This window comes from Bacillus rossius, chromosome 17 (assembly GCF_032445375.1).
Source record: "Bacillus rossius redtenbacheri isolate Brsri chromosome 17, Brsri_v3, whole genome shotgun sequence".
Lineage (NCBI taxonomy): Eukaryota > Metazoa > Arthropoda > Insecta > Phasmatodea > Bacillidae > Bacillus > Bacillus rossius.
This window is the reverse complement of record NC_086344.1, coordinates 38,721,007-38,738,357: the sequence shown is the minus strand read 5'-3', so window position 1 is coordinate 38,738,357 and position 17,351 is coordinate 38,721,007. Positions and strand designations below refer to the sequence as shown.

The 17,351-nt window shown below is 38.2% G+C and overlaps 1 protein-coding gene across 1 annotated transcript in view; it reads right to left on the bottom strand.

Moving 5' to 3' along the window:
- Window positions 1-639: 639 nt before the first annotated feature.
- LOC134540673 (uncharacterized) overlaps window positions 640-17,351 on the bottom strand; it is a 77,677-nt gene continuing 60,965 nt past the window's right edge. The window contains 5 exon segments of the mRNA XM_063383545.1: window positions 640-2,656; window positions 4,412-4,522; window positions 6,529-6,726; window positions 9,998-10,096; window positions 11,809-12,100. Of these exon segments, the coding sequence (XP_063239615.1) occupies window positions 2,555-2,656; window positions 4,412-4,522; window positions 6,529-6,726; window positions 9,998-10,096; window positions 11,809-12,100 (802 nt within the window). The 3' untranslated portion in view covers window positions 640-2,554.

The window sequence follows — 17,351 nt, the reverse complement described above, 5'->3', positions numbered from 1 at the left end:
TACAATATTAATCCGGAGTTCATCCTTCTTTTAAAGGCCTAGTCATGAACACCAATAACAGCACAGGTTGCTTTCTTTTACGTATGCCATAACAATATGTACTTTAATTAAAATTATTATAAAAAAAAATTCTTCAAAATGTAAATAAACAACATGATGACGAAACGAAAATATAGTTTCAATAGTACTAAAGATACTAAAGAAAGAGAAACACTTCTTAGTCAAATGGTCGCTGGTCAAAAACACTGCATAGAGAACTCAAAATACCGACCAAACCTTTGGTTGAGTAGCTTTCAGCGTCTAGCTGCTTTCATTCATGTAATTTAGCATTGTTAAAGAACAGTGCTTTTAATAACAGGTGATAGAGACGGATAAAAACCGATCAATAGTAAAAAAAAAAAAAAACTTACATGATAGATGTTTCATTTTTTTTTTATGCAATTTTCGGACCCCACTTTATCATTTTAATTTTTAAGTGTAAATTTAAGGGTATTATGAAATTTTTGGAAGTGAATTCTCTGCATTTTATAAAAAAAAATAATTTAGTATTTTTTAAAAGTAAAAAAAATTCTAAAAAATCACACTATTGCAAAATGCGATAAATGCATGCCCCTAGTGATAACACTGAAATCTTTAAAATTTTTGGAATCAACCCAACACTTAATCCATGAAAGTATGTACACAACAATAACATAATAAAACAATCAAAATTCACAACACATCAGCAGCAGTTAAAACATAACATACAAGTACAGTAAAAAAAAAAAAATTAAATTATAAAAGTCTTGTCGAGCCGGAGTAAAAGCAGTCACAACTTCCGGTACACAATCAAATTTTTCTAGAATCTAATTTTACGAAAGTCATCACACCGTTTGACTGAGTGCGCAGTGTTGACGAAACACGTAAAATTTCTGGCAGTGTTACGTGAGCAGTTTTAGTATCGTACAGAACCACGCTCGCATGTTTAACCCAGTGACTCACAATGAAGTGTGTGGTATTGCCAGACCATTGCATGCTGTATGTAATCACTGTGTCTTTGCAGTCTGCTTATTTTAGTGTAGTTTTTGTAATTTGGTGAAGATAAACACAGGATAAAGCTTGAAAATGCCCCTTATAAAGAATTGTTTTGTTCTTAAAATGAACAATTACGCACATCTAAAATAAACTCATATTTCTACGTAAAAACCTCACAGTTTTCCAGAGTAAACCGCTGAAAATTGATGTTGCAAAATATGTCTGTGAAAATCAGATGGTGATTGAGCCCGGCTGGCGACGCTGATAGTTCGTTAAAATATACACTACGCAACTTATTCCTCTCACCCCATCCCAGACTTTCTTGGAGTCGGATCCCACATCACAGTATTCTTATCTATGTTATCTATCGATAATGAACAATTCCAAGTGATCGTAATTTAGAAGAAATATCTACGTAAAAGAAGCATCAGCGAATGGTAACTGATGGTAAGCTCAACTAAAACAAGTGCATTTTTTTTCCCCTTTTGAATCCTGCTGTGTGTCGCTCTTTCTTTTCACTCTTTGTCTTACAAATGGTAACAGCACTGACGAAAAAATGTTTGCAACTATTTAAAACTAAAATTTAAAAAAAGGAAATTACTGAAAAATACCACAAAACCGTATCTAAAATATCAATCAATACTGTGTGTATTAGTATCGAGTAATTAAATTACACACAACCGCCAGACTCGTGCGTTCAATGAATGAGTCTTGCATCGGGAAGATTGATTTAAAAACATTTTTATGGACTTATGCCATTGCTGGTTTTTCCTGCACATCACAGAGAACAGTCGGTTCTTGTGGTTTCTCTATGACATACAGTGAAAACCAACCGTGGCATGCGTCCATAAAAGTTTTAAACGTCAAGACTCGTGGTATAACTTCCAACGACCACATGGAGTCCTACATCGCCCCGGTGTTCCATAACGTTCAACCATCTTGTTTTATAAACAAAGAATTATATTCATGAGACAGTGACTGCCTGTATAAAATATCACAGTTAAAAAAATCTTTCATTAAAATTTTTTATTGCACTTAAAACTTTAAAAGAATTTATAACATCAAAGATTAAATTTAAAAAACCTTTAAAAAAACTTCACCGAAGAAAAACATGACTGTGTACTGCACGAAGTTTCGGACCTGCGATAGTCTACCACGTTAATATCTTCACAGTTCACAGCAATAGTAACAATTACCTCCCCGCGTCTCTCACGCCACCTTCACAATATCAATAATCATTTTCTAAAATGTCTGACAAACATAAAAAAAGAGAGTAAAAATTTGTACAAATAGACGTTTGGTTTTAAGTTAATTATCCAATGGTTACAAAAAAGCTGTCACAATAAATATATATATATATATGTACGAAAATAATCACTATCTACTGTACAGAATTATTTTTTTTTGTACACTCATTAAAAACTTAGGTTCCTACCTATAAAACATTTTCATAAATATTTCATCAACATAAAAAATATCTCTTTGATCGCGTGTCCGGAGAGGTTAGAGGGGCTAAGGACACGGGGTGGGGAGGACGCGTCTACGTCTTCTGGCCGGAGGAAGAGTGCTTGGCCATGGGTCTCCTCTGGCTCTTCGCCTCGATGCGTTCCTCCAGTCGTCGCACCAGCTCGTTCAGCTCCGACTGCAACACACCCTCACGGCTGCCAACCCCGCGACACTCGCGCTCTTACTCTCTGCTCAGGCAAACACATGACCAATTACGAGAAAGTTCTTCTACGTGTAAAACCTAATTAATTAGTTTTATTTTCAAGTTGATCTAGTGTAGTACAGATATTGATTAGTCTGAAAATAATATCGTTTCTCCTGTAATGTGCACATAAAGTAGATGTTTGACAAATAAAAAATTGAGGAACCCTAATACCAGTGTTATCCAAGGCATATTTACCATGAAGTTTAGAACTATAACAGTTTCTGATGAAGAGAAAATCAAGGTCACAGAGAGAGGTTAATTTAGGAGGAAGGAAAGTTTTTTTTTTTTTTTTTTTTTAACAATAAGACTGACATTTATTTTGAACATGTTCAATTTTATCACTGTCAGGAGAATTAATATTGTTCCATATTACTGAACAATATTCAAGTTTTGACCTACTAAGTGCTAAGAAAGAGATAAAATGAAATCAGAATTTGTAGCATAATTAGTGGTGTATTTAATAAGGGAAAAATTGTTCTTCTGGAACTCAAAGTTAGATAATCCACATGTTGACGATAAAATAATTTGGAATCTACAATAACTCCCAAGATCTTTTAATGCAGTAGTTTTTGGAATCACGGTATTTCCAAATTTATAATCACATTTGATAGGCACGTATTTCCGGGTAAAGGATATTATTTTAGTTTTGTCACTGTTAAGACGGGCTAGTTGAGACAAATGAAACAGAAGTTGAAAGCATGACGAAGTTGAAACGTTGTCGGCTTAGTTAAGGAAATTCAAGAATCCAGTGTACCCATTAGAGCCCGTCCGAACCTGCGCGTGGTCCGTGTCCTTATCCGAATGTGAGTGACGTCACATTGTCTCGCCGAAAACTGCCCTGTCCACAATTGCGATGTCCGATGTCCGAATGTATTGATTTCTAAAGTTGTCACCAGAGCGCAGTAAATGTGCCAAAACAAATGTTTTTTTGTTTATTCTTTTGATGCTTTGTAGTTTGAGATTGAACTTACGAAAAGTTATGCACATTACAAGTGACTAACAACACCTTCCATTTCCTCCAGTAACCAAAAACAAACACCACGTTTTCAAACGGGAACCGGAAATTCAAACATCGTGAGCGTTCTGTTTATTTTTCCGTGTCCGAAGCACGCAGGTTGGGACAAAAAGTTCAAATTGACGAATGTCTTCGGACCAGGTAGGTTCGGACTTTCGCCCACTTGACGCATAACGTCAGAGGGTCGCGTGGACCAATCAGCGACGAGTGTCCTTCGGACACAGTTTAGGACATTGCTATTGTAGACGGGCCATTATTGGTAGCTTGATGAGTCAGTTGGTGAAAGGTTCAAGCACAGACGAGTGCTACGTTGCTCGAAGTGCCCCCTGGAACAACACCGCCGTAACCGCTGATTGGTCCACATGACTTTGGCACATTTACTGCACTCTGGTGACTTATAACTTGCATAACTATCACAAGTTCAATCTCAAACTACAAAGCATCAAAACAATAAAATAAAAACATTTTGGTTTGGCACATTTACTGCGCTCTGGTGACAACTTTAGAAATCAATACATTCGGACATCTGACATCGCAATTGTGGACAGGACAGTTTTCGGTGAGACAGTGTGACGTCACTCACATTCGGATAAGGACACGGACCACGCACAGGTTCGGACTATTGTAGACGGGCTTCTAATGGGTACACTAGGACAGGGCTGAGGTCTCACCTGGTCGTACGTGTACATGAGCTTGCAGAACTTGAGGTGGTGACTTTCCCTGGACAGCAACTGCACGGCATGAGGCAGGCAGTACACGCCCTCCTCGTGCGAGTTCGTCACCTGCGCAAACACGCACGCGCACACGCGCACGTCAGCTACCACCGCGCTCGGCCGAGCAACGCTCCCACGTCCCAGGCACAAACCGGCAAGACACTGTGCTTACGATCAGTGGCGTAGATAAGGTGACTGGCGCCCCTGGCCAGACTTGAAAATGGCGCCCCCTCTCGGATTAAAACGAGGGGGGGGGGGGGGGGGGGGGGGAGCGTTCAGTAACCGCGAAACCGTTGCGGAAGCACCCCCCCCCCTCCCCCCCTGCTCCGGCACCCCTGGCGGGGGCCATCCCTTCCACCCGCTTGCTACGCCACTGCTTACGATACGGCTGAACCGAAACGCAATCTACCTGGCCACCGTTAACGAAAATCCTGTGAGCAACTCACGATTTAAACGAGTAAATATCAGCTCATTTAAAGACTCATTCAGGGATACAGCATTTATAAAATTAATATTCTAGTTTTTTTTTTTTTTTTTTTTGGAATCAATATTGGATTTCATGGTACTTTGCGTATCACGAAATTTTTTTGGATCTATATGAAGAGTAACAGGTTCAGGAAAATATGGTAAATGGAATCGAAATGTAAGGGAGATTGGTTACGTTAGGTTAGGTTAAGTTAGGTTAGCTGTATTATTAAAAACACAATTTTTTTTTAATCATAAATGAAATATTTAAATAGCTTCTTTCCAATAGTTAATATTGATTTTTTTAAAAAAACTTGGGGCAGCGGTAACAAAATCATTTAATGTTAAAATGCTGCCACTGAAGGCACAGAAAAATTCAGATGAAAAAAAAAATTTGCAAGCGAAAAGTTTGGCAGGAAGCAAGCGCGTTGCATTTGGCAGCTTGGTGTTCTCAGGGCCAGTCCTATCATCCTTTCAACCCCGCAGTCCACCACTGCTGAGTGTTTAGGCCTCATGTCACGTCACAGCCACAGCCACCGACCACACTCTTCCAGGTCACAGGCCACAACTTGCAGGTCACAGGCCACAACTTGCAGGTCACAGGCCACAACTTGCAGGTCACAGGCCACAACTTGCAGGTCACAGGCCACAACTTGCAGGGATATCGCCCATGGCTTACGGTGAGAACAATCTCCGCACTTTCCACGATTGATTTCAAGGAAAACATGCAAAATAGAGATTCGAACCCGGGTCCGTTTGCAGGGTATCCACACAAAAAATTATTACTTATTTTCCCAAACAAAATATTTTTACTTCCATGTTTAATTATTTAAATAATTTACCTCTATGAAAATTTCCTAAAGGAAATAATGATAATACTGCCTCCACCTGACAGCCTACTTCTCTCTCCACTTTCTTTCTCTTTTTAAAAACGAACCTTTGCACACGCTATTTTACAGTGTTACGACTATGCACTAAAACATGCAGTAACACCTCATTTATCCGTCCCTCGTTGATCAGAATCAGCATCGTAGAAATTTTATTCAGTACTCAAACAAAAAATGACAATAATTGTATTCTACATCCAAGCAAACAAAAGACAGTTAGCACACAACGTAACTGAACGTCCCTTCATTCAAAAAAACGCCACGCATGTTTCGAAACAGAAGAAAACTTGACAAATTATTTTTTAAGAAATGACACGAAAAGTTAATTTTTATATATATATTTTTTCAATGACTTGCAAACAAAATATAGGGCATGCATACTGTCTAAAATTTTATAAAAAACATAAGTTTTTTTTTTTTTTTAATCGTAGTGAACTGCAAGTCTGCTTGTTAAAGGATATTGTCTTGATAATCTCCCATATCACCCTGGATTATCTGGATTTTCGATTTGTTCAGGATTGCCTTTGGTACCAGTTGGGTCGGATAAATGAGGTTCGACTGTAATTGGGGGGGGGGGGGGGGGGGGGGGGAAGAAAAGAAAACTACCACAGTCTGGGTGAAGGCAGACTGGAGCATTGTGTTTTCCCCTCAAGTTAACATCCCCAGGAGAAGTCACCGGAACGTGGAGAGGAAGAGGTAAGAAGGGAGGGGAGGTGCACCGACCAGCGACACGAAGAGGTTGGCGCGGCAGATCTCGCACTCGTAGTCGCCGTCGTCGTCGCGGGCGGTGCGGGGCTTGTTGCGCCGCCTGGCGCCGGGCTCGGGCAGCGGCAGGCGCTCCGAGCTCTTCAGCCCCAGCGAGAGCAGCTCCTTACGCCGGTCCAGCTCCTGCTGCCGGATGCGCGTCACCATCGGCAGAACCTGCGCACCGCCGCGGTCCCCCGGTCCAGTCTCGGGACCTCCCGGTCACACAGTAGCTCCCCGACACGGGGTCACTTCTTACTAGGGTTGTGCAAGTACCCGATATGTTCGGGTACGGTTCGAATCCACAATTACCCGAACCCGGAATCGTCGTACGTACCTACGTGGATTCGAACAGTATCACGAATATTCACAAAAAAGTTATAAATCAATTTGATACGGCTCAAAAATACCAGCAATTGTTTCGTTTGCTGAAACTTTTACGAAACTGAGATTTCCCCGCGGCGTGCGGTTTATTGCGATTGAGTTGGAGAATCTAATATGTTTTGGAGTTCATATTTTAAAAGTGTTTATTATTAATTAAGTTTACATAACTATAAACATTTCAATCTCAGTGTAGTAAATAATTGCCAGTAGTTACAGTAGGAAAAAAGAGAACACATATTATTTTTGAATTAATCAGTTATTTTTAATTATTCTGTGCTTAATATTCAGAATCGGATTCATATTTCAAATATTGCCAGGGATTTGAATCGGATTCGAACCGAACTGAAAATCAAGGTTTCACACATCCCTACTTCTTACATACACACCAACTAGCTTCAGTACCCTGCACTGCCCGGGCTGCACACGAGGTGAACGGGACTCTTCCAACGTACTCAGACGTGGACAGTGATTGTCTTCTTAATTAATCGCACTGTCAAAGTAATACGGCCACATGTCAAAAGCAGAAACTTTTAACACGATTAAACAAGAGGCTTTATTAGCGCGATAACATGGTTAAATTTCAGACTCGCGTCCATCGCAACATCGTGTTTCGACCGTTATTTTTTTTTCAAAATTCAGGTACGGCCTTATTACATTGGTAAGATTGGCAGATGTTGTTTCCATCAGCGATCTTAACTCAATTTCACATTTTTTTTTTAGATATGGCTCTTGTTACCGTTTCCGGTAACTGTTTTTGTAATTAATAATTTAATTATTTGGTTATTGTTATTTCATTATTCACAGTTATGTTTATTAGTTTTTTTTTTATTTAATTGCATTAGGAGGACTCTAAGAACGTGAAACCGTTTGCTCAACGGCCGTCTAGTCATGTGTGCGTGTCGTTGTTTCGAGTGTACCCGAGGACGGCCGAAGAAGCTCGGAGGTGACGTAGCCGAGTGACGCGCTCAGCGGTGGCGCGCGAGTGTGCGGTACGGGACTTGCGAGCCGGACACGACAGCAGCAGGATGGTTCGGTGCGACCGTCTGGCCCGCGGTGTGGCAACGGCGCGGAGGCGCGTTGACCACCAGCTGGGGCCCCACTCAACATGCTCAAAGTAAGGAGTCGACGCTCATACTTGTTATGGCCAGAATAGGCGAAGGTCGGGGCTGTGAAATACTAAATGCTAAAATAGACTGTGATTCGCAACATAATTTGACTTTCTTCAGGACCGGCAATAATTTTTGTAGTGAATTAATGAACTTAAAGAAGTTAATGAACTTGTCACTCGGGCCCACATAGTCATAATTTGGATGGAGTGCACGGACACAGTTCAAGTACGTTTACGTATTATCATGAGGACTGCCGTATGAGCCGCGAGCAAACGGGAAAGTGCACGCACAGGACAAAAAAAAAAAAACTTTAGATTTTTTGTTTAACTATAGTTATATATATATATATATATATATATATATATATATATATATATGTATAGGGCATCTATGCGTTTCATGCAATGTATACGTGGAGGGGGTTGTAATCCTAGGTAGGCCTGATAGTAAATGTTGACTGCACTTAATTTGTTGTGTTTTTATAATGGTACTCACACATTGCCCGGGGAATAAGGGAATAAGCTATTTACCTTTGGGTGGCCTTGGGGCATGAGTGTGGGGAAGAGTTGCTAATCGCGCTGTTGCGGGAGTTACGCAGCACCGCGGTTGCACTCTTATTACTTTGACAGTGTGATTTTAATCAAGTGTGGAACATAATTTCTATCACTGGAAGAACCTTCATTAATCAATTATTGAATTATTGATTACCTCGATCATAAAAAAACCAATTCGGCTTGCAAAAGCAATTGTTAGATAAGATAACCCAAACCTATTCGAAAGCATGTTTAAAATTCAAGGCAATGCCATCTCTCGACGAAGATCAAAACTAAACTGATATTGGCTCCGATAGGTTGCTAGACGCCGCGAGCTCCACTGAGCAGACGGATGTCTATGAATGTGTGGTGGAAATAGAAAAATGACACACACTCACTTTTTGTATGTGTATGATCCTACGATTTTCTGTTTATCCATGGCGATCGGTTGAACGGTATGGAAGTTGATACGCTGCAGCGCCATATAGTGGACGTACTATAGTGAAAGAATTAATCCTCAATGTTGGTAAAAAAAAGGATGAATTTATAAACATAACGTCAAAATCATCGTATAAAAACATCATAAACTTTCCAGAGATTTAAGTATCTTGTTACTATTCTGGGTTGCTTAGCCAGGGCCAACCTGAAAAGTAACAGCCTCTTCAATTCTGTGTCTCAACTCTGGCAAATCATAAGGTAGCGACGGAACGTAGACACAATCTTTTATAAAGCCCCAAAGGAAAAAAATTGCATGGCGTTACGTCAGGCTAACGTGGAGGCCAGCGAAAAAGAGCTCTGTCGTCTGAACCATCGCGACCAATCCAACGGCCAGGAACTTCAACGTTCAACCACTCTCGTGCAAACAAACTAAATGTTGAACTAAAAATACAGATTCACTCCAAGGAAATCGCAAAATACAAAGTGCTTTACCCTCAGGAGTCGCAATTTTGCGTAGGTGGCGCTGCGAGCGAGAAAACAAACAAAACAGTACTCGCGCATGCGCTCATCTGAAACTGTTCCGAGTTGCTCCTTTCATTGTGACCTTGAGCCCCAAAAACTTTACAACACATACAGTTGATACTATTAAAATTTATAACTGGGACGTTTTATTTATGGACCTACTGTATTTTTTAAGCTTTATTATTAAACATAATAAAACCACGCAATTGTTTATTCGACACGGTTCTACGTCACAACTGTCACACACAGAAGCTTAACGCATGGGAATAACATGACTGTAGCGGACTCCCCAAAAACTTGGGTACTGTCGCAGTGAGCATTCGCTCGGGTGTTGCCGGGTGTTGGGGGGTGACCCCGCGACCCTCTGCTTCACGGAGGACATGGGAGGCCACGGAGAACCACCGAGCGGTCGGCCGCCGTGTCTCGGCACGGCCGCCGCCGGTGACGGGCGACCGCACACACCTGCTTCAGCACGTCGACATGCGACCGCGAGTCCGTGGCGATGCTGAAGAGCAGGCGCTCCAGCGAGAACACCGAGGGCTCGCAGCTCTCCTGGATGTCCTGCCAACACGACAACACAAGACACGCTCACCGACGCCTCCGGTAATCCCTATTCTTGTGAGCCTCGCCCCACTGGTACACACGTCAGTGTGCGGAGCTTCAGGAAAAAGCGATTCGAAAATCGCTCACGATACCGGAAAGGCGGTCTGTTTACGAAAGTCATTTAAGAATATGCTGAGGCCAAAAGGAATAGTTATATGTTTTGTATTTCAATTTTTAAACGGTATCTTTATAAGAGTGATAGTGGCTAATTATTATTATTAACATTATTTTTTAAAAAAAGGTGTGAAAAGTCTAGAGCAAATTCTTGAAAACACTCAAGGGATTTTCATTGCACCCTTTATCTTCATTTCTCTGACATACAATGTTACACTATGCATGATGAGAAGCGCATGAAGATAGAAAAAAAAAAATTGTAACTAATATAGTTTTACTTAAATTACAGTGTAATGAATAAATTAAAATAATACAATATAATGCAACAGAGCTAAAGTATGCGGACTTAATTACGGTGTTGAAGGTCACCTCGGTATTGAAGAATAATATTGGAAAATGTAATTTGGTGATCTTACTGACTTTATCCAGCCTTATCTTATCTACAGTTAAGTTGATATGAAACGTGAAAAGAATTTTTGTAGGGTTTCGGAGAAACAATTTAAGGAGTCAAGTGTTACAACGTTGCTGAAAGTTATAAAACTTTTAATGAGCTTATATCCGCTCCTGTGCAATATCTGGGGCCTTCATTAAATCTCATTTGACTGCCACAGAATAATACGAAAGAAAATGACTCAGTTTTCTGAACTCAGCCCTGCGTTATTTAATGTGAAACCTTGTGTTTATTGCAATTTGGATATTCTAACTATCATCTTATACAATTAATCATAATTAATAAGCATGTCTAGAACTGAACTACTCAAAAAATAATAATAATAAATTTTCAAATTTTCGTGTGTGTAAAAAATGTGTCAATGTCATTAATGTAAAACCATACTAATTGTTACTAATGTAATAAGAGATGCAACGTCAAAAAAAATAATATTAATAATTTTCTTTAATTTACATAGTTCATACATTATGGTACAAATTTCATTATAGATAAATTACATTAGAATAATTTATTTTTTATAGTGAAAGATAGCATTTAAGTTAAGTTTTGTCAAATTGCCGATCTACTTAATGTTTTTTTTTAGTTTCATTACGGTGTTATATGGTGTATCGACAGGCCTTTCTTTATTATTTTGGTTTTATCGTAATCCACCACATAATTTTGCCCCTGAAAATTTCTGATATGTTTTGTACTTAGATGATCACAATTTTGTAGGAAACCGTACTTGAGCTGATCAACTCAATTCCAAAATTTTTATACCCCATATTAACCCCAATGTATGAAAAAAAAAAAAAAAAAAACCTCCACTGATTTAGCTTATATAAAAACTTGAAAATTCTATTGGCCCTATATGCCTGCCTACCAAATTATATGTTCCGCAGGTTTAGAAGACCCCTCCGACTGCCTGTGTTAGCCGTGCTCATAGTGCAGCCGAATGCCTATGTCAGCCGTGCTAACAGTGCAGGTTCAGAAGACTCCCCCCGACTGCCTGTGTTAGCCGTGCTCACGGCGCAGGTTCAGAAGACTCCCCCGACTGCCTGTGTTAGCCGTGCTCACGGCGCAGGTTCAGAAGACTCCCCCCGGACCGCCCGTGTCGGCCGCGCACCTTGAACACCTGCTCGGCCGTGGTGAGCCAGCTGGGCTGCGCGAAGTACACGCTCTCCGACACCAGGTAGCCCGCGCAGATGGAGGAGGTGAAGGCGCGCGGGAACACCAGGATGAACTGGCCTGGCTCCTGGACCGTGCGGCACAGCGACACGCCCTCCTTCACCAGCAGCGAGGGGGGCACCATGGCCGTGTCCGAGGGCAGCCAGATGGTCTTGTTGCGGCAGTAGCGCGGCACCAGCTTGCTGAGCGCCGCGCGGAACAGGAAGCTGTACTCGTCCGGGATGCCGTACCTGGACGCAACACACGGCCATTATCACCGACACTGACACGACTGATATTTATTTCATTTATTTAAATTTGTTACACCCCCACCGACAGTCTTGAGACTTTATAGAGGTGGGCACGACACAAAACAAGCACGGCACAAAACAAGCACGACACAAAACCAGTCAAAACACAAACACTATCACAATAAACAGAGACAGCGCGGGATAAACACAAAAAAAAATGAAAACAGAAATGACATACGTAAATACCAAAAAGGACGAGATGACATGGATGACACATTACTTAGCGAAATGTTGATTACACGATTATTAAACCTCAGTGAATACATTTACTACACACAAAATATACAGAAAAATGGATAATACAAAATATAACATGTGAGTAGACCAAACAAAATCAAGTAATACAAATCAAATAAAAATGGTTTGTACCCAAATGTAATTAAATAAATAAAATGAAGTAAAATTACATGAAAAAGCATTAAAATAACTTATTTATAATGAAATTAGTGTACTTTAAAATATTTGAATTTCAATGATTAAATGCTTGAATTGTAACGAAATAAATCAAAGTAAAGAACTGAAATGTGTGGAAATGTTTCTTAACTGTACATATTAAATGAAATAACCGAAATTATCTGAAACAATATAAATGGAAATGAAATACATTCACATACACCGAAATGAATTGGTTCACGCAGACCGGTCGTGTTTGTGCGCGCGCTCCGTGTTTATGCTCGTAATAATCATTCTATAGTTGTGTATGTAAATGTGTTATCAATATTGAGTCGTCTTTCCTAGATCAACCCGAATTCCCGGGGTTTGGATTATCTTTCAGTGATGCTTCAGCTACCGATTTAATTCCTGCTGACCACATGAACATGATAAGATCTCCGACCAAAAATCGGTCTTCGTTTACTTCTGGATGTCTGGATCAGCGTCCACCGTCAGCAGTCCTGAAGCCAGATAATACAAAGCTTGAAGTTATGAACATGGAAGAACTATTCAAATTGATAAAGTCAGTTTGTGTTAAAGTAGATGAGCTGAGTAGTGAAAATCAAGTGCTAAAAACACTTCTTCTTGACGCACGAAATGAATCCCATGAAATTAAGCAAGAACTGATTCATCTTAGGCAAAGTCTAAACGTAAAAAATAATCAGGGTATTTCATACAATCAGGTACTATCGAATCCCGCTAGTAACAAGGCTACCGATGCGTTCGTGTCCATTGCTGGTTCCAGTGACGTCACACCTGCAGATGACCTACTTTCTACTCAGCGTTACTCGCGCGCTGTCAAGAGCTCAGTCCGCATGACGCAGCATGCTGACAATGACAACTTTACACTGGTGCAACGTGCACCCAGTAAAAGAATTAATGCAACCAACGATTTGAAACGTGAACCTGAAAAGAAAAAATCTCAAATGAAAGTGGGCATCAGGAACACAACATCTTTGAAAACTATTTCAAAACCACCTTACTTAAAAACAAAGGCTCTTTTTGTTACCAGGTTTGATCCTCAAGTACAGGAAAAAGAAATCATTGACTATATCTCAAATGAATTAAATTTATCGCTAATCAAGGTGACTAAACTGAGAACCAAATATAATTCTTATGCATCATTCCATGTTTCAGTACTTGAAAATGATTTCAACAGGATAAACAACATTGTTTTTTGGCCTAGTGGCTGTATGATAAGCCCCTTTTACGGCAAACTACACCAGGAACAGATTCTAAATAACGAAACAATTAACGATGAGCTGAACGTTCAGCCACGGCCCACTCCTAGCCGTGCATCAACCAATGTATGTGCGTCAGCATCCTTGGTGTCCGGAGGAGCACTTTAATCTCACGTCCTAACGTCAAACATTAAGGAGTTTGATATCTACTATCAGAATGTCAGAGGATTAAGGACTAAGTCTGTTGAGTTCTATGATAATATTGTTAGCTCACATTTCGATGTTATTTGCCTAACTGAGACTTGGCTTAATGCAAATAGCATTACGTCACACTATTTCACAGACCAATACCATGTCTTCAGAAATGACAGAAATGCTGAACAAACCAATAAATCAAGAGGCGGTGGTGTTTTATCTGCTGTTAAGAAGTCGAAATTTATTTCTGTTCAACTGTACGTTGTTTTTGACTTTCCTGGTGTTAAAGCAGTTTGGTTTAAAATAAAATCATCTTCTAGCAAATCTTTAATTATTGGAAATATCTACTTACCTCCAGATTTAATGGCAGAGTTTGTCCGCATATATTTTGAATTTTTAGAAGATAAACTCTCCTCATTTCAAGATGACATTTTGATACTCGGTGATTTCAATGTACCGGGTATAGATTGGAATAATCTTAATCTTAACCATTTCCATCAGACGACTATGAACATTAACACTAAGGTGCGCCATTTACTTAACTTTATATCTGTACATAGTCTAAAACAGTGCAACAATATTCAAACTCATATAAATCTTTTAGACTTGTGTTTAACCAATCTACAGCTGTGTTCAGTGACAAAGGCTTATGATGTTCTTATCAAAGAAGATATTTATCATCCTGCATTAAACATCAACATCAAGATTGAGTCCTTCAAAAACAGTTCCAACATTACATCAACGTTTAGAAACTATAAAAAAGGTGATTTTCTCGGTCTTTTCAATTCCATCAAAAATCATGACTGGTCAGATTTTTATAATTCTATGGATGTAAATGAACTTGTTGACCAACTAACCAATTGCGTAGTTGAAAATATGAATATCTTTATTCCAATGACAAACAAAAAATCATCAAAATTTCCAATTTGGTTTACCAATGAGTTAATTCAAGCATTAAAGTCAAAGAAGCATTTCCATAAGCTTTATAAAAGAAACAACAACACGTATTACTATTCACTTTTCTCTTATTATCGTAAATTAGTAAAATATTTAATAAAAAGAGACAAAATTCAATGGACTCGAAATACCAATAATTATATTAAAACTAACCCTAAAAAATTTTGGTGATATGTCAAACTAATGAAAGATGGTTTTTATGAACAGCATTCTCTAAAAATTAATGGAACTATCACGAATGATCCCGCTGAACTAGCCAATGGATACACTAAATATTTTTCCAGTGTCTACGAACCTTCTACATGTATCCAACAACCTGTGACAAACAATATACATTTAGTTTCTATTCCTGTGCCCACAATCTCAGAATGTTTAGTATTATGGGGCATAAAATCGTTGAAATCATCCAAATCTACTGGTCCTGATGGCATACCTAATTTCATTATAAAAGGTTGCTCTGATTTATTAGTCCCTCTTTTGCTGCATATTTTTAATTTTAGTTTACAAACATCTGTTTTCCCGGAGAAATGGAAAACTGCTAAGGTGATACCTATCCACAAAAAAGGCTCTAAACAGAATGTTAACAATTATAGGCCTATTTCTCTACTCAATGGTTTTTCTAAAATATTTGAAAAAATAATTTTTAGATTTTTAAATTTCCAGCTTAAGAACAGTTTATCGAACAGTCAGCATGGTTTTAGGAAAGGTTTATCGACCACCACTAACTTGCTTACTTTTTTAAATCCTATACACAGAGAGGTTACCAACAGAGGGCAAGTGGATGCCTGTTATTTTGATTTAGCCAAGGCCTTTGACACTGTGAACCATTCTATACTTCTTAAAAAATTATTTAACTTTGGTTTAACTCAAAATTTTACAAACTGGTTTTCTAATTACTTAACTAATAGAAGTTTTTATGTTACAATTAATAACCACAATTCTTCCCTGTTTAGTATCTCTTCTGGTGTCCCTCAAGGAGGTACATTATCGCCTCTTCTTTTTAATTTATATATAAACGACCTACCTCAATTTCTCAACCATTCTACAGGAGTACTTTTTGCCGATGATCTAAAAATATTTAGGAATATAATAACACAGAATGACTGTATTTTATTACAAAATGACATTTCCCAAGTAAACAATTGGTGTAAATTTAATCTGGTTACACTAAATAAACACAAAACATTTGTTATATCCTTTACAAGGAAATATCAACCACTTAATTTTGATTATATTTTAGAAAACTCTGTAATCACGAAATGTTCAGCAATTAAGGATCTTGGTGTTATTTTAGATTCTAAATTATTTTTCCATAATCATGTAAACTATTTATACATGTCTTCCCGCAAAACCCTTGCTATGATCAAATTTATTACTTATGCTACCAATTCAGACTCAATTCTCTCCCTGTATTTTGCCTTAATAAGGTCCAAATTAGAATATTGTTCAGTAATCTGGAATGACATCAAGTCGGCCGATGCAAATAAACTAGAATGTATACAAACAAAATTAATTAATTTAATAAACTTAAAAAACCTTCCTTCACCTGCTTTAACTCCTCTTGGTGCACGTAGAGTATATTTAGATTCTCTGTTTGTTGAAAATTGTTTTAACGCTAAAATTAACTGTACTTATCTCCTTGAAACCACTGGGTTAAAAATACCACAATTTAATTCTCGTTTATACCAAACATATTGTACTCTACATAACTTTTAATGACATAATATACAGATTAGTTAGAAATCACAATAATAATCAATTGTCTAAACTTAAAAATTTATCCTCTTAACTTGTCCTCTACTCACATTTTACTCACATTTTATATTTTGTATTATCCATTTTTTTTTTATATATTTTGTGTATAGTTTAATAATTATGTAATTAACATTTCGCTAAGTAATGTGTCATGTTATCTTGTCCTTTTGGTATTTATATCATTTCTGTTTTCATGTTTTGTGTTTATCCTGTGCTGTCTCTATTGTGATAGTGTTTGTTTTTACTTGTTTTGTGTTGTACTGTTTTGTGTCGTGCCCACCTCTAAAGTCCCAAGACTGTAGGTGGGCATGTAACAAATTTAAATAAATAAAAATAAATAAATAACAAACAAAATCAAGTAAAACAATACAAATAAAATTTATTTGTACCCAAATGTAATTAAATAAATAAAATGAAGTAAAATTACATGAAAAAGCATTAAAATAACCCATTTATAATGAAATAAGTGTACTTTTAAAGAATCGAATTTTTATGATTAAATGCTTGAATTGGGGTGCCTCCCATTTCAGGTAAATATTTTATATTTACAGTAATTACAGATAAACTTGTATACTTTTTGTACTGGTGAAATAAAAAAAAAAACACAATGAAAGGTTGAGATGATTGTCAAGTTATTCACGAACGTTCGACTATTCTTGTAACACTACTGT